Source organism: Cajanus cajan, chromosome 1 (assembly GCF_000230855.2).
Source record: "Cajanus cajan strain Asha chromosome 1, NIPB_CcT2T_4, whole genome shotgun sequence".
In the NCBI taxonomy this organism is placed as follows: Eukaryota; Viridiplantae; Streptophyta; class Magnoliopsida; order Fabales; family Fabaceae; genus Cajanus; species Cajanus cajan.
In genome coordinates, this window is record NC_138517.1 from 75,750,438 (window position 1) to 75,778,408 (window position 27,971).

At 31.9% G+C, this 27,971-nt stretch overlaps 1 protein-coding gene across 1 annotated transcript; it reads right to left on the reverse strand.

Annotated features, from left to right (window-relative positions):
- Positions 1-22,408: 22,408 nt before the first annotated feature.
- LOC109812894 (peroxidase 7) lies at positions 22,409-25,620 on the reverse strand. The gene is made up of 3 exons (XM_020376955.3): positions 25,257-25,620; positions 24,103-24,445; positions 22,409-23,571 (listed from the first exon to the last, which is right to left on the reverse strand). Exons 1-3 carry the CDS (start codon positions 25,560-25,562, stop codon positions 23,165-23,167), a joined length of 1,056 nt encoding a protein of 351 aa, XP_020232544.1. The 5' UTR covers positions 25,563-25,620; the 3' UTR covers positions 22,409-23,164.
- Between the last annotated feature and the right edge of the window lie 2,351 nt (positions 25,621-27,971).

A 27,971-nucleotide genomic window follows, 5' to 3' on the forward strand; every position in this document is an offset into this window, starting at 1 on the left:
GTGGAACCTGTTCCAAGTCTTCTGATCAAGAAATTGCTAATCATCATTAGGGTTTTTTTGTTATCTTTTTTGTTACAAAAAATGTTCTCATTGTTGAGTTGACTTTAAAAACCTCTCTAACAGTGCCCCACATAACTAATATATTCATTCATCAACCAGTCAACGTTGGGAATGTCATAAGTGAGTCACATATATAAAAAATTTGTTAGTAAATGTGCAATATATGATTAGCAAACATTTTATGTACAAAGTTAATGTTTCATACCATGATAGTCTGTCATATTTGGTTATTTACTCTCTTTGGTACATGGTCTCAACTCTCATAAGTAATCAAGCCTTGCTTCTCCTAGTCAAGGCTACAAAATTGTGAAATCGTGTTTATGCAACCTAAAAGCAAGCCCTATCTCCCATGTCAATGTCAACGTGTTTCAACTTGCCTTTGTTTTGGCTAACAAGCATCTCTTTCAATGTAGTAGGTTGCCTAACCTTCTTCTTGGTAGGCTGAATTTATTCTGTGTCTCCTGAATGAGATAAGGAAAAAGGAGAAGAAAGAGGAGTATCACGTATGCTACCCATAAGTCTGTAAAAAGAAAAATGAGTCATGTTAATAATTAAAATAACAACAAATATTATACACATAACAAGTAATAATATAATAAACATGAACATTATTTATTAAACACATTATTAGTTTTAAGTTTGAATATTCTCCCACAATCTTTCATTATGGTCATCACGTGTAGCATGTACATCATCACTATCATTGTCCACATTCAACCTATGCATACGTGTGGATAAGGAAAGAGTCTCACAAATGTCAAGTGTTGATTAATCTTCATGGTCATGAGTATCATGCATGCTTTTTTCCTAATAAAACAATTGACCAATTTTTGTTCGCAAGATTAATAATATAAAACACTTGTTTTGCTTGGTCTACCATGATAAATGACTCATCTTTAGAACCTACCTTCTCTAGGTTACCCTAGGTAAAACCAAGATCATCGACCTTAACTCCAATATTACTATCAACCCACTTAGACTTGAAAATCGACACTTTAAAACTTGTATAATCAACCAACCATATGTTTTCAATGACTCTATAGTAACATAAAGATGTTGTAACCGGGTTAGGGTCTTTAGAAGTTGAGAAATTATGTGATTCAACCACCATCATAACTCCATTATTTTGCATGGTACTTTTTTTGATCTTCCCTTTTGGTAAATTGACTAATATCACTAAACTAATATATTTTTAATTTAAATTCTTATTGCCTAACATTGTGTAATTAAAAATTTGTATTTGATTATACTAACATAAATTTACTAGTTATTATAAAGGTCTAGAATTATGGATATCTAAAAGATATTTAAGTTAATGTCCAATATTGTTTATATTGGTGCCTAACATGTTTTTTAATTTTTGTTTATATCTAAAATAATTTAAAAGTGTATTATATAAATTGTCTAATGTAGTACTTTCTAAATTTTTATGTTTCAACTAACTTAAGATTGTCTATAATTTTACCAACTACCTAAATTGACTAATAATGTTATCATCTATATCATTATGCATGCACCAAAGGAATCACACATACCATATATCTAACTAATGTTCAAATTAGTTCTCTATGTGCATATAAAATTCATACATAGATTTCATAAAAAATAAGTAATGAGCATATCCAAAATGAGCAAATTAACAGTTAATAAGCAAACCCACATTAATTTAGAATAATAAGCATATTATCTACCACAAACCCTAAAATCTATGAAAAAAGGAGAATAAAAGCTTTGAACTTGGGACCACGCATGAAGGAGAATTGAAGAAGAAGGTTGTCAGAATGAAGAGGAGTTGAAGGAAAAGTGGTCGTCGAAACGAGTTGGTCATGCATGAAGGAGTATCGCCTCCAGTTCGCATGTGGAGAAAAAGATGAAATAGTGGAGCACGAATTGGTACACACTCTCATTGTGAGTAATAACAAGACCTTCTGTGACAAGTTACTATTTATCATGTCATAAAATATTTTTTTTATAATGGGTAAGTTAACACCCATCATAAAATATTTTGACATATTTACAAGTATGTCACTACGCCACTTTAGGTCGTATGGATAACATATGACATAGAAAGTGCGTTAAGAAACCCTTTTTTTGGCATTAGTGTATGTGATATATATAAATACACATGACACATCTATATAAGAGTGACATGTGTGACCTTCATGTGATGCCTTCATATAGTGCCACTTGACACCTTCATATAGTACCATGCGATATTTATGTCATGTAATTACTATGTGGAAGACATGTGTCATTCTAACATGTAATTACACACACATATATTCACACACAAAAAAAAACTAAGTAGAAAATTATCATTTTACTCTTTTTTTTTTTAAATAATAATTTTTAAAAACTAAAAAAAAATTAAAAAATGATTTCATGCTTAACGAAAAAGCAAGGGCATGAAAATTTTCAATAAGGTGTTATTGGTTTCATGATCTAACTATTATATTTGTTGGTGTGCAAGTGTGAATGAAAGTTTCACATTAGATAAAGTTAGGTATGTTGAGTAACATGTAAGTAAAAAAGACCCATAAACCTAAATTGATGGAAACATAAACAAAGTCTCACATTGTAGAGCATGAGGAGGAATATGAACCATTTTGTATAATGAGCAAAAACAAATCCATAAAATTTTAAGTTCAAAGTAGATAATAATATCGTATTAACATGAAGACATGTGTGTGAAGTTCCACTCATAACAATCGGTACCAAAGTTGATGATTCAAGTCATTCAACCATGTGACCAACTTAAATGAATATTGACAATAAAATTGGCGATGGATCCATGTATGGTAATCCCTTGTCATGAGGATGAGTTTATATATGATATAGGTTAAGCATTGTGTTTCGTTGTTGTGAGGCCTTGAATATAATCAAAAGAAAATCTATGAGAGTTTAATCACAAAGAAGACAATATCATATAAATGTGAAAATATCAATGTGGAGAAGACATGTATGTGTACCTCATGTTCACAACAATATTCATAACTCAAAGTGGTATTTCATATATCATAAAAGTAATATTTTTCTTTGAATCTCAAATATTCTTTCAAAAATATAATACTTATTTTTTTTCTTCATTTGAATTGATAGTGAATTTTTTCAATTATTTTTATTTGATTTAGGTATTCTTTCTAAATTAAATCCATTTTATTTTCTGCCTCCATATTTTCATCTAAACAAACAAAGTTAAGTTATCATTAGTGATTCTTCATCTCAAGATATTCCGGAAAAAAAACCCCACTTTTATGATAATTTATGTATTTTGTTCTCCATATGTATGATAACAATAATCATATGAGTAGAAAAAAAAAATATTTTGCGGGGATGATAGAAAAATATTTAAAATATTTTAATATAAAAATTTATATATTATTTTTTCCTGAGACACGTGAAACGTGAGAATTGATCTTGAGGGTTCTCTTTCACTTATACGTAAAAGTCTTAAACTATCTAATAATCTCTTCTTATATTGAGAACTCAGTATATTGAACATGAAATTTGTATGATTAAATATGTATAAATAGTTTATTAATAACTTGATAATGAATAACTCAATGTATAGATTCAACAACTATTAAGATATATAAACTTTAATACAGTATTATCATATTAGAATTTAAGTTTGAGTCTAACTTAATTCTAAAATTAACTTATGAAGTAAAAATAACACTAATTATATACACTATTTCAATAAATATGAGATCTGTATACCATATATAGAGAAAAGGTTAAAGTTGTGTCGGGAACTATCATGAATAATTGTGTTTTAATTGGCTATTAGTTTGATAATTTGTTTTATAGACAAATGTTGGTAATTAGTATGTTATGTTAGTTGGAGAATTTAAATTCACCCCCTCCTTATTACTTCAGTCTTATATTTTTTCCTTTCAAACCACCATGCCACCTTATATAACTCCTATTACATGTTTGATCATTGAGTCTATGTTGGATTGCATTTCTCTATCTCAATTGAAATCAACTCAAGTGGGGGTTTGGTAATTTGGCACAGTATCCATGGTCAAAGCTTTCGATTCTGCCTGTGAGTGTTTTTCTGTTCAGAGTATCTCGCAGCCTTTACTCGTCCTCGATCAGCTTCGTTATGGGTCTGTGGAGTTTAGCAGTCTCTAAAGATGTCATGACAAATTAATTTCAACGATTGTGCTATGCATCTCTTCTTTTGTCCTGCTATGCTGTTGCTCAGTTTTGTTCCTTTTGGATTCGACAAATTCAATTAATTATCTGTGCAGGAGCGGGTATTAATTTGCTGCTGTCATGGATGCAGCTTTGCGTTTACCAAAACATTGTGTGGGGCTTGATTTAGGCCTATCTCTTGTAATTTAGATTATGCTTTACAAAACTAGATTTTGGTCTTAAATAGTTCAAGCAAAACTTAAGTTACAAACTTTTTTTTAATAGCCTATAGTCAACTTTTAAATTAGGATAAAATATATTATATAACTCTTAGTTAAGTGGATAAAATATATTATAAAATGCATATGTTATATACACTTGAATTTATATTTAACATGGAAAAAAAATCCTAACATTGGTAACTGATTTTATTAATATAAACAAGCCTCTTCATAGTTGTTACACTTATTCCTCTCCAAATTGTTTTTTTTCCTTCTATTTACTATAGCAACTTAACATAATAAAATGAAGATTTTAATCAAATTAAGTAATAATGTTTAAATTTTCAATTTTATTTATAAATATCTCAAAACTGACAACAAGACTAATAAATAATAGTAAGAAAATATAACAATAAATTTTGTAATTTAAACATTTCTTATAGAAAAGTTACCTTTTCTAATTAACCTAAAATTATAAGTTAATGACAATAAAAATGAAAATTCACTCCAAATCTCATGCTCATATCATCCTCACACCTTTCAATTTTTTTAATCTATTATTATTTTTAAAAAAATCAAAATTTACCCTTTTAAGAAATCAGAACCCAAAAGAAAAAAAAAAAAAAAAAAAGAAACTAATAAATCTTGAATGAAATGAAGATTTTTTATTTACTTTTTTTAGTTTTTAAGAGGCCTATCTTAGTGCGAAGTGCCAACATTGGGTGCAAAACCCTGAAACAGGCATTACATCATAAAATTGTATCAGATGATCACTTTCCTTAGTATAGCAAACAGAAACTTCCCATCCTTTAACCACACCGAACCTCTTCCCAATTTAAAGCACGTAAAAAGAATCCCCGATTAAAAACAGATCCACTCAGCCCCAAGATCCACATGTTGGATATCTTGTGAGCTAATGAAATGAGGAACAATTAAAAAGAAAATCTAAGTAACCAAATAAAGAAAACAGTAGTCACAAAAAGGGAAAGCTGTCAAGCCACTTTGATTGCTTTTGTCAAAGCAAGATAATAGTTCTTTTCATATCTTTTTGTTTGACAAACATTCTCAAGCCAAGTAGCCATTCTCTTATCACTAAGCTTTTGAGTTGAGTCATGGTAACAAATTAAAGTAAATTACTAAAGGGACAAGACCTCTTGAAATCAAAAGTGAAGGCAAAATAATCATGTCCCAGAGCCTACCCACCTCTCTTTTAGCTTGGTTTTCTAACACGAACCTACATGTTCATTACTTTAAGATAAAACAAAAGTTTAAATTGGATGGGACGGGATACGGTGAAAAATGTTGAATTTCCATCAGTTGACGTGTGTGACATCAATTAAGTTTAACAATGAATTTGGTAAGTACTACTGCACACAATGTTTGCAATGTGAATGTTTTTCATACCATAAAATGCCAAAAGATAACTTATGATGATTAACCCTAAGGAATCTTGGTAGCTATATCCAAAATTTGAAATCATGATCGAAGCGGCTACTACCAATAGAGCTTCCAAAATTTCAATAAACATATGAGAAAAGGACCCAATAATTAGGCCAAATCAGTTTTGCAGTTTCAAATGATAAACAAACATAAGGGTACTATCAAGAGGAAAGAGACACTGAATTTATATAAACATTTAAAATAGAGTCAGCCTGTAAATGTAATGGTTGTTTCAGTTTTAAAGGAAAGGGACAAAGGATACTATGGGAGTGTAGAGAAAATGATGAGGATATTTTAGGTAATTGAGGATGAAGGATATTGACCCTTCAAACACTGCTTTGCATGACAAATTCGTGTAACTTTTTCACGCAAAACTATGGTGAATGAGGGATGTTTTTGCATACTTTTTCTAACCCCAGTTCTCTTTTCATTATTGTGTATGTGTAAGTGCCATAAGCAACTCCTCGTCGTTAACAAAAGGCCACCTTCATTGCAACTTGAACCATTATGTCCGCTTTTATTCTTTGGATTATTAGTGACCAATAATTAATGAAAACCCTTTGCGATCAGCAGAGGATATTTGTTGAGTGATTCTTTAGAATTACAACATCAGAGTTCAAATTTATGACCCTGTAAATACTATTTTAATTTATTATTACACTTAATGGTTCGGTAAATGGTATCTTGATTAGTATATTTTTAATGATTTTTGTTAGGAATTTTAGCTACGTGTTGAGAATTCCATCTCCATGTCTCAAGTTTTTGTATCCGTCCAATAAAGATATCCTTAGAACTAAAATAGAAAAGGTTGATACCCTTTTTCAAATAAGATCAATATCATAAATAGCCTTCCTATTAAATAAATTTTTTCTAAAATAATACTGAATTTTATTCCTCCAATATTCCCGTTTCATTCACAAAAAAATTGCAATTTAATTTTTCATTGATCAAAAGTTTCTTCAACATTTTTGAGAAAGATGGAATGCTTACATGTCACCAACGGAAACTGTATACGCCGTCACATCATTTAGTTTGCATATTTCGTGCACTTAATTTGCTAATTAACTTTGCCTTATGAAGATCTATTGATCTGATGATCTAGTGAAGATAAATTTGGTCGTAAATTGATTAAAAACTGCTAAATAATTGAAAAAATGACAGTAAAGAAGATTTTTCTAATAGCAGTAAAGAGGAAAAATATGATGACCATCCGGAAAAGAAGCAACCGTATATATACATATATGAACAAAATGATGACTAGAAGTAGAATCTCATGTACACATATTCTCATGTTTAAATGATTGGTACGTGTGGTTCAGTTTCATGACAATAATATGAACAGAACTGCACTCATATATATCAAACTGCATGTTTTGAATCCCTAGCTAGCTAGCACTCCAAATCAATTATCCGAAAATGAACAAAAATAAACAACAAAATAATACTAATATTAATAATAATAATAGTAATATATAACAGGGAAGACAACATAAAGAACCTTAAAACCACGAACTTCTGGACTAATAATCTTAATTTTTTTATCTTGGGGTTGAAATCTTCAACCCTGATATTGAATATTTACCTGTTTGAAATGGGGTTTGGACCACTAGGGACTTCATGTGCACTAGCATTGAAGATCTTGTTTTTCCATTGCCTTGGAACTCTAGAGCTTCCTCCTTTAGGACCCTTCAAGAGATCAGAAACATGAGTATCATTGGCGGTTTGTTTTGGTGTGATTTCTGTCTTGAGATTCTGCAGTGTGCTTCCTTCTCTAGCTGAAGCAGCTGCCATGGTGTTCCTCTTCTTTGCCCCATCTTCTGTAGAAGCTAAAGTGGATAAGCTGCGTTCTGGAACAGCCATAGCGAAGTGAAAGACCAAGAGCAAAGAGAAGATCAAGAGGGTCATTGTAACAAGTCCCACATCGGGAAGGTCTCCTTACCAGGGAGGCCTTATAAGGCGGGAGGTTCTCCAACCTCTTGGGCCGGCTTTTGAGGGATGGTTCCCCTCCTTAGCCTTATGCTCGTTACAATGGTGCTTTCATTGAGAGCCAGCCAAATCGAGAAGGGCTACCCACGGAGGGTTCTGACCACCGGAGGGTTCTGACCGGCAAGGGCCGAGTGAAGTACCGGTGAGTAAAGTACCGTGGAGTGCAGCCATCGAGGACGCTGGCTTTCGAAGGGGGTGGTAATGTAACAAGTCCCACATCGGGAAGGTCTCCTTACCAGGGAGGCCTTATAAGGCGGGAGGTTCTCCAACCTCTTGGGCCGGCTTTTGAGGGATGGTTCCCCTCCTTAGCCTTATGCTCGTTACAGTCATGCAAGTGGTAGAGGGAAATGCTGCATCACCAGCCATGCAAAACGAAGTGCCTTCTAAAAATCATCCAAGAAGCGCAAGAAGCTTATTTGGTTGGCAATAATCAACAAATTAAAAGGGACAAGGGTTGAGAGTATGCATGTTTGTAAAAAATTATAAAAGCTTTGTTTTCTGAAGATATCTAGGCTGTAGGGTTTTCTGTTTTATAATGATAAAGAAATTCAACTCAGAGAGAGAGAGAGAGTACTGAAATATGAAAAGAGGAAAGCAAAGATATTGGTGAACCTCTCCTTTGACGGTGTGTTAATTGATTGTTAGGTACATAACTTTATCAATATGTTGTCGTATTGACCATGCCTATGTGAAAATAGAACGAGGAGTTACTAGCAAATAAATGGATACTAACAATCAATAAGTCTTGTAGTCGTAGTTGATAAATAACTGTATATTTTTGAACATGGTTTGATTGACTTTATTAATTAAAATAGGTAAAATCTATTTTGGTGATTTTTATGTCTTGAAAGAGACCAATCATCAATCTCTAGTTGTTTATATATGTCTTGAAAAAAAAAGATAAATCTCTAGTTGTCCGCTATCTTGATTCACACACACACATACAAAATTATGGTTATATAATTAGCTGGGTTAAGTGAATTAATTGAGAGGAGTAGGAATGTTAAAAATAGAAATGTAGGTTGAGCTAAAAGTGGGATCCATACAGTATAACCTTTTTCCCTTAACAAAAAAGTGTGTGAAACACGAGACTCTAAAGAGAGAAAACTTGGTCAGGTTGGTCACGAATCATGATCTATAAGACAGGGAGCGCGCGGACAGAAGCAACCTATAGCTACTTTGAAGAGGACCAAAGGGAGCCCCCCACACGGGTTCACACACTTAAATTAAAGAAACGTTTTGAATTATGGGGAAAACGTAGAAATACCTCACAGTAAAACAAAGGAACAGAGATAAGAGTAATTTCAATCAAGAATAAGTTGTTGGTTCGAGTAATACTAAATTAATTTGATTCTCGTAAGATTTTAAGTTCGAATCTCATAAATGAAAGACAAATGTGATTAAGAGAAAAAATTTCATTAAAAAATGAACAATCAAATTCTTAAACCAAAATTAACCATCAATAAAACTGAAAAATTCTATAAAAATAACATAGTTATGGTAAAAAATAAAAATAAAAATAAAATAAAAAAATCTCTATCGCCATGGTGACTAAGGGAGAAAATTTAATTGTTACCCGCACATTAAGCTTGATCTCATAATCCATTTCTCCTAACATGATTTTGGTGGAATATTTAATGGCGTTTTAGTGTATAGAGAGACCGATTATTCTTGAAATAAATGCACCATCATTAAGGCGTATTTGCAAAAAAAAATGTCTGCTTTAGGAGATATACTATTGCATTGAACCTTTTTTTTGGTCCTAGCACATAGAACTGTTATAACAAGCCAACTTTAGAGACCTGTGGCGGTTCCTTCAATTGAGAGTTATACATTGTCAGCTTGGACGGGTTGGAAAAAGAAAAACATCTCATTTCAACCTTCTGTTGTTTCGCATTTGGCTAATAAACTTGGAAAGGATAGTAAAAGGGGTGGGAAAGTAATACGTGCATAAAAAAAAACGCCAAAAGTGAAGCTCATTTAGAAAAGTAAAATGTATGCTTTTGAGAGGTATTCCTTTGTTATAATTTGCAAAACATTCTGATTAAGGAAATCAGCATGATACAAACGAGCACGGAAATAATATTTTTGAGAATGCTGATGAGCAAAAAACATACGAAGGAAAATACTTTATCAAAGTAATTAATAACAAAGGATGAGAGTTCAAATATCGAACCAAAACATTGAAGGAGATTAGTAGTCTCAAGAAACTCGTATGCTGTCAAGGAAATTTATATTGTTTGAGGTTGAATTAATGCAAACTAATAAGCAATTGCAAAGCCTAAACTCTAATAAATGAAATAGTGCACTGATGGGAAAAAAAACTTCCTTTATGCATAAAGATGAAAAAACACAAATAAGTCAATGCCATATAAAAATAGAAAAATATTACACAAAATTTATTTAACGTGATTCATTCTCACATGTTTATGTTTATAAGGATATTCATTATTTAAAAATGTGTTAAATTTATGTTTGAAAATTCTCTCTTCAAATTTTGTGGACAAAATTTGAAAATTCTTTCCTCACAAATTTTATGGGTGAAACTTGAAAACCCCTCCCTCAAAGGTTTTATGGATGAAACTTAGAAACCCTTCCCTCACAAGTTTTATATGAGTGAAATTTGGAAACCCATCCCTCATAGGTTTTATGGATGAAACTTAGAAACCCTTCCTTTACAAGTTTTATGTAGGTGAAATTTGGAAACCCCTCCTTCATAAGTTTTATGGGTGAAATTTGAAAACTCTTTCTCATAATTAAGTTTTCTAGACGTGACTTGGAAGCTCTCAACACAATTTTATAATGAAACTTGGTAAACCCTCCTCCATATGATTCTCTCTCTCATTTAATGTGTGATCCTCTCTATAAGTTGAGGTGATTCTTCTCATCTCAAGACTCTTTATTTATTAAGCTAACAACCTAATTTTAAAAGAGGAAACAAATCTCTAAAATAAATACAATATTTTTAATTCTAAATAATATGCTAAAAACCAATAATATATTTTAAAATTTGAACAATATCTTAGAAATTTGAAATTGAAAATTTGCACTGCTTTTGAAGTGAATGTTAGAATATAAGGAAGGAGGTTTACTTGTTTCCTTTTTAAAATTTTGCTTCTTCTGAATAATTTCTTAGAAATTAAGCTAGTTGTCTGAGTTAAAATAATTTTGATACAAAATGTATTTTTCTAAAATAATTTTGAGTTAAATTGTTTGTGATTTAGAATATGCACTAATATAACAATTAAGGCGCAATAAACTAGTTAAGCAAGTACAAAGATAGAGAAAGAGGGAATAGGTACAAATATTTATCCTACTTTACCCTAACTAAGCTACATCCCATTCCTATATAACCTTGTGGGATTTTTACTAAAAATACAACCAACTACTACAACATTTTCAACTAACTATTGATACAAACCACAGCCTCATAGCCACTTGCTATTAGTAGTAGCACTCAACCACTTACTGAGAAATTTCACACAACCTCTTGTTGAGAAAAACAATTACACGGTCACTTGCTATGAGACTAGCCATATATAACACTTGTTGTGATATTTTTTTTCTTTCCTACACCATTGCACTCTTAGTATTGGCTAGGAAAATGTTTATAAGAAAATGATTCTTGTGTTCTTGTAGAAAGAAAATCAAAAGTTAATCTCCTAAAAGGGAGGTTCCACTCAAAAAGATATCTCACTCCTTTTCTTATAACAAAATTGTATTACAAGTATGGAGTGGATTTCTCTAGGAAAAAAAATCATAGGAAGAAGCAACAAAGAGTATAGCTTGTTGAACTTGAGTGATTTTTCTTTTTTTTTTGTTCTTGCTTACTTGTGATTAGAACCAATATTTTTCCTTCATAGGCACTTATCAAATAGATTCATTGGAGTTTAATTTGTTCTTCATGTTTGATGCTGACATCACTGTCTATTTCTTATATTAGTTAGTTTTTACAAATGAAGTTTCTTCTAAGCAAGTCTTTAGATCAAGTCTTTTGAACAGGTCTTTAGATCAAATCTTCTAGGAAGGATTATTCTAGTTGAAGTCTTATATTCAGTAACTTGGGATAGACATTGTCACTAGAGTTTTTTTTATCATTCCTTGACATATATCTTAATTTCCTCTTTGGATGTCATAAGGATGATCTTGTTAATCTTTCCTTTTGTTCATGAATAGTCTCGCTGCATATAGCAAGCCTCATTTTCTACTGCATCGTGGCTTGGTTAGAAGAAGAACACTCAAGAAGATATTTGGATGCTTTTGTGCTTCATAGTTGTTTGGTCACTATGAAATCTTTCGTCATAAATTTAATTTTAACTATTTTGATTTCTGCCAGATCGTAATTTAACTGAAATTATATTGGTCTTTGTTTCAGCTAGATTTGATGGGATTATAGATATATTTATTCTTTACAATTACATTGTTCAGTACCATCCCACGAGAGGAAATCTTCAGTACGATCCTCCCATGGTCCTAAGTCAAAGGAAAATTAATTTCAGTACAGGGTACTTATAAGGGCTCTAAGAATTAGGTTAGTGTAAGTAAAAGTTTATACGTTCTTTGTTTCGGCTACCTTTATTTTTGCTTTCTAAATATCTCTTCTACGTCAGTTGTTTTGAATCTTTTGCATTAGTTATTGAGTCAGACATAAAAAATATATATATATATATAAAAAAAAACCATTCATTTCGGTTAAATTATCATCAAGATCTGTCAGCTGTCTGAGCTACTCTTCATAGATCTGAACAAACAAAAACCAACAACAGAAGCCGATTTAGAAAACGTGGTGGAACAAGTGGCGGAGCAAGTGTGGACAACGATGGCATTACAATGTCAAAAGCATTCACGAAGAGGATGTGGAGCGTCACAACAGGTGGCTAAGAGGTAACAGTTTAAAGGGAAGAGACGGGGAAAGTGTTGAAAAGTCCAAATTGGCAGCTGAAAGCAGAAATCAATTTTGGCAGAAATCAAACTTTGAAAAGTCAAAATTGGAGGCTTGGCAGAATGCAAAATCAAATTTGGCAGGCAGACCACCGAATTCCAAATTGGAGGCACCGAATTTGGAGCGTTCACACTGCAATCGTTCCTTATAAATAGCAAGCCCCTCCATTCATTTTTTGAATCCAACGAAAGCAAATACTTAGCAAAGCGTTTGTATAGAAAAATTGAGAGAGAAGTTCTTAATTTTTCTGGGTATAGTTGGGTCATGGCTTGTGAGTGGTTGTGAGTATTTTGAGAGATTGTGAGTGTTTTGTAAACACTGTTTATATTTCCCTTTTCAGTAAAATATCTGCAGCAGCCCGGAGACGTAGGCAGAGTTGGCCGAACTCCGTTATCAATTTTGTGTGTGCTATTAGTCCACAATTATTTTTGCTCCATTCTCAAATCTGAAGTTACGGGAAAGATCAGCGTAATTTTTCCTAACAACTGGTATCAGAGCTGGTTGTTTCTGTTAAACTTTGGCAAGAGTACTATTCATGTGAATAGTATTTTTCGTGAATAGTACTATTCACGTGAATAGTGAATAGCTCATCGAAATTGCTGGAGAGAATACTGTTCATGTGAATAGTATTTTGTGGATAGTACTATTCACGTTAATAGTGAATAGTGTAAATTGGTCAGCGTTACCAATTTGTCGGCAGAAGCGATCCGAGAAGTCAGATTTGAGTGGGAGCAATGGCGGTAGATGAAGGAAAGGTGAAAATTGAAAAGTTCGATGGTTCGGACTTTAGCTTTTGGAAGATGCAGATCGAAGATTATCTGTACCAGAAAAAGCTACATCAACCTCTCGAAGGAAAGAAACCAGAGGGCATGAAGGATGATGAATGGTTCCTTCTTGATAGACAAGCCCTTGGAGTTATCCGCTTGACATTATCTCGTAATGTTGCTTTCAACATTGCAAAGGAAAAGACCACAGTGGGTCTTATGACGGCTCTTTCCAGTATGTATGAAAAGCCGTCAGCCTCAAACAAAGTTCACTTGATGAGGCGGTTGTTTAACTTGCGGATGGCGGAAGGCGCATCAGTAGCGCAACACTTAAATGAACTCAGTACAGTCACAACCCAGTTGAGTTCAGTTGGAATTGAATTTGACGATGAAGTACGAGCATTGATACTTTTGTCTTCTCTACCAGAAAGTTGGAATGCTACTGTCACAGCTGTGAGTAGCTCATCGGGAAGCAATAAGTTGAAATCAGATGATGTTCGTGATCTGGTTCTCAGTGAAGAGATCCGACGGAGAGAGTCGGGTGAATCCTCAACCTCTTCAGTATTACATACAGAGTCAAGAGGGAGGGCTCCAACCAGAGGAAATGGACGTGGAAAATCAAGGGATAACAGGTCCAAATCCAGAAATCATCGTAGTTCTAACAACTCAAAAACTATCAAGTGTTGGAACTGTGGGCAGACCGGGCACTACAAAAATCAGTGCAAAAATGCACCGAAGAATCAGGAGGCGAAAGCAGAGGCAAATATTGCTTCTACCTCAGGAAGAGATGATGCATTAATATGCTCTTTGGAGAGCAAGGAAGAGTCTTGGGTGTTAGACTCTGGAGCATCTTTCCACGCTACTTCGCAGAGAGAATTCTTCGAGAATTATGTTCCCGGAAACCTTGGTAAAGTCTACCTTGGTAATGAACAATCTTGTGAGATTGTTGGTAAAGGTGTAGTGAAGATTAAGCTAAAAGGGTCTGTATGGGAATTGAAGAATGTCAGACATATTCCCGACCTGACGAAGAACTTAATCTCAGTAGGCCAGTTGGCCAGTGAAGGCTACACAACGACCTTCCATGGTGATGATTGGAAGATTTCCAAGGGTGCAATGACGATTGCTCGTGGTAAAAAGAGTGGTACTCTTTACAAAACAGTAGGAGCGTGTCATTTAATTGCAGTTGCAGCAAATGACAATCCCAATTTATGGCACCAAAGACTTGGCCATATGAGTGAGAAAGGGATGAAGATCATGCACTCTAAAGGAAAATTATCAGGTCTTCAGTCAGTGGAAATTGACATGTGTGAAGACTGTATACTTGGAAAGCAGAAAAGAGTCAGCTTTCAGACAAGTGGAAGAACCCCAAAGAAGGAGAAACTCGAGCTTGTTCACTCCGATGTGTGGGGTCCAACGACTGTCTCATCTATTAGTGGGAAGCAATACTTCGTGACTTTTATTGATGATCACTCTCGGAAAGTATGGGTATACTTTCTAAAACATAAGTCAGATGTATTTGAGGCTTTCAAGATATGGAAAGCCATGGTTGAAAATGAGACAGGATTGAAGATTAAAAAGCTCAGAACCGACAATGGTGGTGAATATGAAGACACCAGATTCAAGAAGTTCTGCTATGAGCACGGAATCAGAATGGAAAGAACCGTGCCTGGTACACCGCAACACAATGGTGTAGCTGAGCGGATGAACCGAACGTTGACTGAGAGAGCCAGAAGCTTGCGTATGCAGTCAGGCTTACCAAAACAGTTTTGGGCAGAAGCAGTCAACACAGCAGCATACTTGATCAACCGAGGTCCATCGGTACCATTGGAGTATAGAATACCAGAAGAGGTATGGAGCGGAAAGGAGGTAAAACTCACACATCTTAGAGTTTTCGGTTGCGTAGCATATGTGCATATCAGTGATCAAGGCAGAAATAAGCTTGATCCAAAATCGAAGAAGTGCACTCTCATCGGTTATGGTGAAGATGAGTTTGGCTATCGCCTATGGGATGATGAAAACAAAAAGATGATCCGCAGCAGAGATGTAATCTTCAATGAGAGAGTGATGTACAAGGACAGACATAGTACTGATGCCAGTAACTCAGAAAAGAGTAGGCCAGTGTATGCAGAGGTGGATGATGTCCCAGAAAGTCCTATAGTTGAAACTCCTCAGCCAGAGGAATCAACAGAGCAAAGTTGTGAACAACAGTCAGACACACCAGAGCCTTCAACTTCAGCTCCTGTGAGGAGATCATCCCGGCCTCATGTACCTAACAGGAGATACATGAACTATATGTTGCTGACTGATGGAGGTGAGCCTGAAGATTATGATGAAGCATGTCAGGCCACAGATGCCAGCAAGTGGGAGCATGCCATGAAGGACGAAATGAAGTCTTTGATCTCAAATCAGACGTGGGAACTAGTTGAGTTACCCAGAGATAAGAAAGCACTTCACAACAAATGGGTGTATCGAGTAAAAGAGGAGCATGATGGCTCCAAAAGATACAAAGCTCGATTAGTAGTCAAAGGATTCCAGCAAAAGGAAGGAGTTGACTATACAGAGATTTATTCTCCAGTTGTGAAGCTCAATACAATCAGAACAGTGTTGAGCATTGTTGCTAGTGAAGAGCTCTACCTAGAGCAGTTAGATGTGAAGACTGCATTTCTTCATGGAGATCTAGATGAGGAGATATACATGCACCAACCAGAAGGCTTCTCAGAGAAAGGAAAAGAGAATATGGTGTGCAGGTTGAAGAAGAGCTTGTATGGTCTGAAACAAGCTCCAAGACAGTGGTACAAGAAGTTTGATGGCTTCATGCACAAAGAAGGCTTCCATAAGTGCAATGCTGACCACTGTTGCTACTTCAAGAGATATAAGTCCAGTTATATCATTCTGCTACTTTATGTTGATGATATGTTAGTAGCTGGTTTAGATATGGATGAGATAAGAAGCTTGAAGCAGCGATTGTCAAGAGAATTTGACATGAAGGACTTAGGTCCTGCAAAGAAGATTCTTGGAATGCAAATCACGAGAGATAAGCAAAGAGGGATTTTGCAGTTATCTCAAACAGAGTACATCAACCGTGTTTTGCAAAGATTTAACATGGGCGACGCCAAGCCAGTTAGTACACCTTTGGCTAGTCATTTTCGCCTATCCAAGGATCAGTCTCCTCAGACGGAGGAAGAAAGATATTTTATGGCTAAAGTTCCATATGCTTCAGCCATTGGAAGTTTGATGTACGCAATGGTCTGTACAAGGCCAGATATTGGCCATGCAGTGGGAGTTGTTAGCAGGTTTATGTCGAATCCAGGAAGAGCTCATTGGGAAGCAGTTAAATGGATTTTGAGGTATCTACGAGGCACCACAGAAAGGTGTTTGCACTTTGGTAAAGGTAAAATAAAGGTGCAAGGATATGTAGATGCAGACTATGGAGGTGAAGTCGATCACCGAAGAAGTACCACCGGTTACATTTTTACTGTTGGTACTACAGCTGTCAGTTGGATGTCGCAGGTACAGAAAATTGTCGCTTTATCCACTACAGAAGCTGAGTACGTAGCAGTGACAGAAGCCAGTAAAGAATTGATATGGCTTCAGGGTTTGTTAACAGAGCTGGGATTCATCCAAGAGAAGAGTGTTTTGCATAGTGATAGTCAGAGTGCAATACATCTGGCAAAGAATTCAGCATTTCATTCTAGGACAAAACACATCGATATCCGTTGTCACTTTATCAGATCTCTGCTAGAGGATGAGGTGTTAACATTGAAGAAGATCTTAGGAAGCAGGAACCCAGCAGACATGTTGACAAAGGTGGTGACCATTGACAAACTGAAGTTGTGCTCAACTTCAGTTGGCCTGCTAGAGTAACAGACCAAGGAAGGCTGCTGCATTGATTAAAGTGTGAAGACAGATTGAAATCAGTCTTCAAGTGGGAGATTGTTGAAAAGTCCAAATTGGCAGCTGAAAGCAGAAATCAATTTTGGCAGAAATCAAACTTTGAAAAGTCAAAATTGGAGGCTTGGCAGAATGCAAAATCAAATTTGGCAGGCAGACCACCGAATTCCAAATTGGAGGCACCGAATTTGGAGCGTTCACACTGCAATCGTTCCTTATAAATAGCAAGCCCCTCCATTCATTTTTTGAATCCAACGAAAGCAAATACTTAGCAAAGCGTTTGTATAGAAAAATTGAGAGAGAAGTTCTTAATTTTTCTGGGTATAGTTGGGTCATGGCTTGTGAGTGGTTGTGAGTATTTTGAGAGATTGTGAGTGTTTTGTAAACACTGTTTATATTTCCCTTTTCAGTAAAATATCTGCAGCAGCCCGGAGACGTAGGCAGAGTTGGCCGAACTCCGTTATCAATTTTGTGTGTGCTATTAGTCCACAATTATTTTTGCTCCATTCTCAAATCTGAAGTTACGGGAAAGATCAGCGTAATTTTTCCTAACAGAAAGAGGTTGTGAATGAAAGTGAAAAAGAATATGACACTGGATATGATAAAAAGAGCTTATACGTCGGTTAATTGTATAAATAACCAACGTTGAAAAACATTTCTACGTTGCTTGTCTCCTCACCCAACGTAAAATTAAAGCCTAAAACTATGTCGGTTAACAACCCATGTAGTGATTTTTGAGATATTACTACGTTGTAAATTAAATTGTTTTAATTCTCTTTATAAAAAATGAAGATAATTAAACACAACAGTCCTTTTTTTTTTGTTTTGCTAATAATAATAATAATATGGAATCGAAATTACAGAAAAAAGCAAAGTGGGTAGAAGGAAAGCTGTGAATTTGAAAGCAATTTGATTCCTTTTGTGAAAGCAGGGAAGCAGTGTTCTTTTGTTATCTTTTTGGATTGAGAAACATTCTCTAGCGATACTTACAAAGCATTTGGCTTGAGTCTGGGCAACAAATTAAAGGGCAATTAATAAAGTGATGAAGAGACCCTTTAAAACCAAAAGTGAAGGCAAAATCATGTCTCCGCACCTTGCCGCCCTCTCTTTTATCTCTCTTTTATAGCTCTTTTGTCTAATTCGAAGATATATGCTCAAAGATATATATATATATATATATATATATATATATATATATATATATATATATATATGTTCCTTTTTAATTATGAGTTTTTCATTAGAGATTCTTTTATTTATAAATCATTTTTAAGATTTAAGATAACATTATTTTTTGTTTGTTGATTTTATTCTTATTCATTTACTTAATTTTTAATTAGTTTACACATTTATAACTGATGTATATTTCTTATATGAAGTAAAATAAAAAAGAAATAATAAGAAATTTTAACAAAGTATTTTTCAGGATTGTTGTTAACATCATATACCTTTCAATCTATTTTATTATTTTTTTTCTAAATTAAATTTTAATATATTATAAAATAAATGATGAATAAGAAAAATAATTATATATCATACATTAAAATATAATTTATATTTGAAATTTATTTATTATAAATTCATTATAATATGTTCTCGTAGGGAATAATAACTTAATAATGCCCAAGCGATTGAGGTGATAATAGTTAAAATCACTTGCAAATACTCGAACGTTCAAATCAACAAGAAAATAAATAGAGAAACAATGTGAGCATTGAGAAGACATGATAACCTATGGCATGAGTCCATATTTATATGACCAGAATAAGAGGTAAGAGAGAGAAAATTGTTACTAAGCATTGATAGTTTATTACGAAGTGTATTGTGTGAGACTTTCGCTTCTTAGTCCCAACATGATTAGGTTAACCTAATTGTGGCCAAGTCAAGTTAGGTGTGACTTGATCAACCTTGACAAGATGACCAAGTTGGCCTATATATGACTATGGGTACTGTGTTTCAAAAATTGTGAAAATTAACTTATTTCAATAATTGATTATATGAATAATTAATTATTCTATAATCGATTAAATTAAAATGAAATCTTGTTTGAATAAGTTTGCTGAAAATTAATCTAAAGATGTTTAATTTTTGTTTAGATACAACAAGACAATTGGTTTTCATATAGTAAATTAGTTTAAGAGAAAAAAAAGTTGTTTAGAAATATCATAAGTTTTAAATTTTCAACTTCTTAAAAACAATTGATCTCTCAAGAAAAAAAAAATTGTTTCAAATTTAATTTGTTAGCATCATATGCCTTTCAATCTTTTATTATTATTTTTTCTAAATTAAATTTTAATATTTATAAAATAAATGATGAATAAGAAAAATAATTATATATGTATATACATTAAAATATATTTTTATATTTAAAACTTATCTATTATAAATTCATTATAATATATTTTGATAGGGAATACAAAAGTTACTTCATGTATCGACTATGTACAACTTAATAATGTCCAAGCCATTGAGGTGATAACAGTGAAAATTACTTGCATATACTTGAATGTTCAAATCAACAAGAAAATAAATAGAGAAACAATGTGAACATTGAGAAGGCATGATAACCTATGTCACAAGTCCATATTTATATGATCGGAATAAGAGGTAAGTGAGAGAAAATTGTTATCAATATTACGGAGTGTGTTGTGTGATGCTTTCACTCTTCCACTCTTCCTAACCCCAACATGACTAGATTAACCTAATTGTAGCAAGTTAAGTTAGGTATGGCTTGATCAACCATGACAAGATGACCAAGTTGGCCTGACTATGGGTGTTTCAAAAAATTGTGAAAATTAACTTATTTAAATAATTGATTGTGTGAATAATTAATTATTCTATAATCGATTATAATTAGAATGAAATCTTGTTTAGATAAATTTGCTGAAAAATAATATTAAAGATGTTTAATTTTGGTTTAGAATAAGACAATTGTTTTTCATATAGTAAATTAGTTCAAAAGAAGAAAGAAAAAAAAGGTTATTTAGAAATTATCATTTGTTTTAAATTTTCAACTTCTTAAAAGGTTGTTTAGAAAAAAAATTGTTTCAAATTTAAGTTGTTACCTTAAACATATAATTTATGTTGTCAACAACTTTCTTTTGTGAAAAAACAATTGAAAGTGAGAAAATTAACGTTTTTCCAAACATGCACTAGGTTAATTTTGAGTAATTATGTTATGTGGGAGTAAAATAGATGAAATTGATTATTGAGAATTTCTTCAAAATAGTAGCTTCAAGTCATATAAAACTATATTTTTATGTCGATTAATTTGAAATTGTTCTTGGAATATTTATCAGATATATAATATAATTTATATATTTAAAAATAATTTGTTTATTATATTTTTTTTTGCATAAAATAAACATTTGCCCGAACACTGTGCAAGTCAAAATACAAGTTATAAAATAGTGAAATAATAGAAAATAGAAGAAAGGAAATACAATTAATTAGTTGTTATTATTGAGAGAAGATAATTAATAAACTAATTAATTTAATTAGTGTAATAATAAAACTTAACATTTGTGGGATTGCACGTGATGGAAAACTCTATTTTGCCTATACATTATTTTAAAATTCAAAAGAAACTAATTTTATTTTAAAATTCAAAAGAAACTAATTCGAGCAGGTGCATTAGGTAAATAAAATGTATCAAATTGATAATAATAATTATTTAAATTTAATGTAAAACATGAATTATTAAGTAGAATAAGTCTACCTACTCTTGAAATGAGTGAATCTTTCCTTTATATATATTTATATGAGTAGAGTTGTCAAAGTAGACTATGACCGGTAAGTCAATCTGGCCCACCATGGGTTCAAGTCGGGTTGGGTTGAAAAATATTGAATATTTCAGTATGAGCCAATTTTGAACACGACTCACTAACAACCCGGCTCACCTGGGTTGAACCTGTGATGAGTCGAGTTGGTGCCCAGCTCACCAACCTGTGATTAAAAAAATGCAACAATTATTGGGCCACAGTGCAACCCAACATGAGATAGGATCTGTTTTTCATCCTTTGCAATTTGCAATTTTCACTTTCAGGTTTCAGCCCAATGTTTAGATAGGTTACGATAGGGTTTCAACTTTCAACATTTGAATTTCATAGTCCCTCACGCCTCACCGCAACGTAGTCAACCCCTCACCCACCTCAACACAACGAGCCCCTCACCAACCAGCCAGGTTCAATTTTTTTGAGCTCACTAATAAATGAGCCGGGTTGGGTTGACCCACCAAATGATGGTTAACCCGTGGTGGGTCGGGTGGCTGGTTTTGACAATTCTATATATATAGTGATTCATTTACTTAAAAAATAAGTTTACTTAAACTTACTTTATTTAATAATTCATATTCTACATTTAATTTTAACGATTCAATCATTGAATTAAAATTATTCAATATATAGATCAAGTTTGCAATTTTTTGAACAATTTAAAAATTATTTGATATTCTATTTTATTAATAAAAATCAATATATATAATATTTTTATGATTATCCATCAATTTAAATTCATGAAATAGACTATCAAATAGTTTTCAAAAATTTTTAAAATTTGCAAACTTATTTTATACATTATGAACTTTTAATTTAATAGTGTTGAAATGTTAAAATTTGATACTTAATCTTGGAAAACTAGATCCCTCCTTTTATTTATATATACCAATTTCAATCAAACAAAATTTAAAGACAAAATTAATTTTACTCAACAATGATAAAACATTTATATCTTCATTAAGATAATAAGAAGTAAACCCAACTATAATACTTACCACAATTTGGAGTTCTATATAAATTACTTAATTAATTAAAGAGGTTATTACATGTATTTTTTATTTGTTAAAATTGTGACTGGTTTATATGACATCTAGCAGTAACTTCACTCATTTATAATTAACCAATCAGTCTAATCTTTATCCAATATTCCTAACCAACTAACCTCGTCAAATCTCAATTCAAAATTAGAACAATAGCATATACTTACAACAATTTTTTTTTCAATATGTTTTTATATGAAAAAGATCCACTTATTTTATGAGTAAATCTATTTAAATTTATTTTATTCAATAATTCATGTTCTACATTAAATTGTTAAAAGTTTTAAATACATGGATCAAGTTTACAAATTTTAAAAAAAGAATTGATGAAAACTATTTAATATTTTGTTTCATTAATTCAAATCAATGTATAAAATATTTTTATGATTATCTATTAATTTGAATTAATAAAACAAAGTATCAAATAATTTTTAAATTTTTAAAAATTGATAGATTTAATTCATGCATTAAGAATTTTTAATTTAATAGTTGAATCATTAAAATTTGATGTAAAACATGAATTATTAAACAAAATAAATTTAAGTAAACTTACTCTTAGAGTAAGTAAACCCTCCTCTTTTTATATATTATAAACCATTTTTTACATTTCTATCACATTATCTATTTTATTCAAACATTTCCTCTTTTCTCTTTCTTAATTAAATTAAAAAAAAATATCTAAAAAATAATGTATGAGCAACATCATTTATTTAAAAACATGCTAGGATTAAAGAAGAAGAAAAAGTCAATGAGAAGAAAAAGAAAAGATAACATAAGCAAAAGTGCAGATTAATTGATGCAACAATTGCAAAGCATTAGCATCAAGAAGAAAGTGGGGAGTAACAAATGCAATTGTGCAAAGTACAGATTAAAAATCATTGGATGAAGCAAACATAGAGTTTAATCAATAAGCATTGACAAAATTGCAGTTGGTCCTGATTTCTCCTTCATCTTGGTCCGTGAGAACATCAACAATGCCAAGCTTTCCCATCGCCACCGCAAATTGGTGCTCAAAGATAGTGCGCGACGAGGCCAATGCAGAAACAAGAGGAGAAGTTCTTTGATCAGAATATAACAATTGATCAGTTGATAACAACCCCATTTTCTTCTTTAGATTAATATAGTACACATTGTCAAAGGTCTTTGGTGTTGTAGCATCAAGATCCACATACTCTGAGGCCCATCTGCACTTTCTTTGCAAAAAGTTAACATATTTGGGATCTAGGGTTGGGTCTGGTTTTCCAGTTCCTTGGTAGTTGTATAGCCTATATTGAATGGAGCCACATGAAGTCCTTCCAATTGTATGAGCCCCTGAACATAATCATCACACAGATATAAAGAAAAGCATTAGAGGAACATTTTGGAGCAAGTTGAGTAATATTGCATCCAATCTTAAATTCATTGGAATGACTCTAGTGGTGAAATGTTTAGGTAGTTTATAAGAGATTATAAGTTCAAATTTCATTGTACATAAAAACAAACTATACCAATTTAACTTATAAAAAATAATGTTAATCTAAAGATTTTTTATCAAGAATTATTGGTACAAATATTTAAATATTTCTACTACTTAATCAATGATCAGAATTTAATTTCTGCCTTGAACATGTGATTGTAATTAAAAATATTATTTTACTCAGTCGACCAATGAGAAGAAGTTATATCTTTTAATTATAAAAAATAAAAATAAAAATTTGTCCCATGAAACAAATAGAAATTCTTTTAGATATGAATTTAAAAATAATTACTAGAAAAATTAAGAATCTATAATTCATAAGAGAATACAATGTTAGTACATTCTAATTAAATTCAACTTAGAAATGCTTGATTTAATTTATTTACCTGAGAGAACAACCAAGTCAAGCACAGTCAAACCCCTGGATTGGTAAAACTCAATCAAGGAAGTGATGTTCTCATGGCCCATAGGCACCATTTCAGCTTCCTTAGCAATTGAAAGCTTCCCATCTTTCCTACCATAAGGAACGGCCCAATAAGGCCCACCTAACTGAACCGTGGCATCCCTTGCAGCAGCCGTGAGAATGTCAGCACAAGACACCGTCTTGGGGCATTCTTTCTCTAACTCTGCCTTGATATCATCCACCACTTCAAACCCTCTTAGTGTCTTGCTAGCTTGTGCTGTCCTCTCACTTCCATCATGCTTCAACAGAATGGACCCATCACATCCCTACATGAAGAGATCACACCCCAAATTAATATAGTGCAAAATTATAACCCACATTTGGATAGCCAAGATATAGATTTTGTTTCACAACTTTTTTTCTTTCGAAATTAAGTGAAAAATTTTGGTGTCTTTATGTAAGAAGAATAGGTTCTTCTATAATAAATCCAAAAATATGTTTATATTTATTCTTCAAAAGTAATAAAATTAAAGTTCAATTACACTTTTTTTTTTTGTTAATATTAATTGTTTCACAATTTTGCAAATTTTAACATTAAACTTTTGAGATTGTACATTTTGTTATTTTATTTTATTTTTTTTGATAAAGATAGAAAAGATTACAAAGATGATCGCAATGAAGATTGAACCTAGGTCCTCATACTTCTAACTAATCCAAGCTCTCCCCACCCAACCACTAGTATATTTTGTTACCTTCGTATATTTTATCACTTCATTAATTAATTAATTATTTTTATTAATTAATTATTGACATAATATATTGATTGTTGATGTGACATATCAACAATCTATGTTAATAATCAATACATTACATCAACGATCAACATATTATGTTAGTAATCATCAATCAAATCAACATACAAAATGAGAAAATATGTATAAAAAAATTTAAATTAAAAAATTAAGTGATAAAATGCGAGATTTAAAAAATTTGGTGACAAAATTCTTTAAATCATACAACATGATAGCAAATAGTGAAATTATGCCTAAATTAAATTTGCAATTAAAAATTAATTCTACAAAAATAAGAAACCAATGGACACATATAGTCTCATAGTGAGCAATACTTGATACGTACCCTGACAGAGCAATCATGGAAGTGGAGTCTCAAGAGACTAGCTGCTAATGTGTAGTCCTTTTGAATCCATTGTTTCACTTTGTTGTGTAGAATGGATTCAAATTTGGGACAGCTTTTACGGTAGTAACCAAAGGATAGGAGATTATCGAAGGTGGTTTCATCCAATGTTGGGACTTTGAGAGAGTAGACAGACTCACTTCTAGAGGAAAGGGTTGGCTTATCATCATAGTTTTCATAAGGTTGGGCTGAGGTTGAAATGATGAAAAGAACCAAAAGAAGAAGAGATGGGAGGGAAGAGTTGGACATATTCTCTCTTTTTGTGTTAATTAATGACACCCAAATTGGTGAGGTTTCCAACCAATAAATGAGGAAGGACTTTGTTCTGTGTGACATTGTGAGTAGTGTATATATATAGAGAGAGGAAGACTTTGATATTTTGATTATGTTATTAGGTTGGGACAAACGTGGGAAGCACAAAATAGAGCACACATGACATGCTAGCATGTTGTCTTGTTTTATCTTGTTTTGTTTGCTGCAAAATCTAGCATGACTCTTCTTTCATTTATGTATCCCATTATTTGACATGGACTAGGGAATGAGTCGAATGACCGAATAATTTATTAAGAGAAATTGTAGTAATGTTTTTAATACAAATTTCGAAACACTTTTGTTACTTTATTAAAACTTTTTCAGAATTATTATGAAATTATGTGAATATATTATATATATCATTTTCTATTTCATGAGTGTTAATTATGACTTTTTAAATTTTTTTAAAATAATTAACTATAGGGAGTTCGTTAAAAATATTAAAATACTATTATAATGCAAGCATTTTTGAATGATTAATGATCATTCTTATGATCGTATTCTCCTTTAAACACATTAAATTGATTGTGCATGTGTTTCTGTAATGGTTGACGTTGACCAAGCATTTTCTATTTCTTCTTATATTTTTCCTCAATTTCTGATTTCCAGTGTATGTTTCTTAAAGTTGTCATTAAATATTAAATGTAAGAATGTAGAAACAGGAAAGAAAAGGGCCAACTGAATTATTTACTATTTTTTTTTTCCAAAAGTGGTCGCTATTTTGTAGGCAAAGCCTTGGATCCATAATAACTTAAGTCTTCTAGCAACTCCTGAGAAGAAAGGGAACTGTTAATTTGCAACCCTTGTTTTTTTTTTTTTTTTTTTACTATTTAAACCCCAAAGCAAAGAAGTACCAATTCTGTGTAGTAGTCATGCAATACCTCCCCTCCCATAGCATCGATGAGGCTAACAATATACTGTCTAATATATTTATTTTTATTTGATAAAATTTATTAAAATTATAAATTAGGAAAGAGACATTCATTAAATAAACTGTAAAATCCATTGAATTATATATTTTTAATAAATTTCAACCAATTAAAAAAATCATTTAAAACAATTATGTTAAAGGGTACATGGCTAATATTTCTCGACCACCAATTGATCACATTGCCACTTAAAGTAATTCAATGTTAATATATTAGAAATTGAAATTTTAATCGTTTATTGAATGACAAGTTTTAAATTTATTGTGAAATGAATATTAATTTCAGGCTTTTGTTGTCTGGAATTTTGTTTATTTTTTAGTAGTTTGTTACAGGTCAACCTTGCTAATAAAGAAGTGTGTTCTACAATCAAATAACAACATTGGAATTTTATAGGCAAATATATTCTTTTAACGTGGAATATATACTAGTAATATATTTTATAATGTTTTTAATTTTAAATATAAAAAATAAGTTAATTAAAATAGTTAGATATATTTGAAATAGCTTTGAGTTTTAAGTTTTAATTTTTTTTAAAAAATTACTATCTATTTTTAGTTTTAGTTTTTTTTTCCAATTTTAGTTTTTTTTTAATATATCATTTTAAAATTAATTTAAGGATGTGTATGTTTGTGTAGTGATGGCAGTGCTAGCGATGATGGTAATAATGTTAACACTAGTGATAATGTATTGGTAATAATGATAATATTATCGATAATGATGATAGTAGTATTAATTTTGATAGGGTATTTGTAGTAGTTATGATGAAAGTGATGATAAAGATGATAATAATAGTGATGATAGTGATAATGTTAATATTGATGGTGATGATATTGTTGGTGTTAGTGATGACAATAATAATGATAATGTTGGTGGTGACAATAATAATGACACCAGTGACATTATCAATGATAATGGTATGAATGATGTCAGTAGTAGTGGCAATAACAATGATGATGATGATGTCAATGATAATTACGACAGAAACCATTACAATGATAATTATTGGTGATTGTAGTTGAAAGTGTCATTGTTATACGTAGTGGTATTATGCTTTTTTAAAATTAAAAACTAACCGACTAAAATATGTTTTAATCCATTTAAAATGAGCGATTTTGAATTTGGTTCTTATAATATTTTTTTCATTTTTCTAAAATTTATAACTATACATTATTTTTGAGTTTTTGTAAAATATTTTTCTTTAATTTGCATAACTCTAAAATTTAAAAATCATCATTATTTTTTGCTCTACAATTATTTTAGGTAGATAAACAACATTTATTTTAAGAATTTGTAAATAACTTTAGAGGTATCACGCTATCATGATCTCACTAATGGTCCTAAATAACATTTAGGATTACTTAACATTCTAATAATAAAAACTAAATAATTAAAAATGATCTCATAATAGTAGAAATTA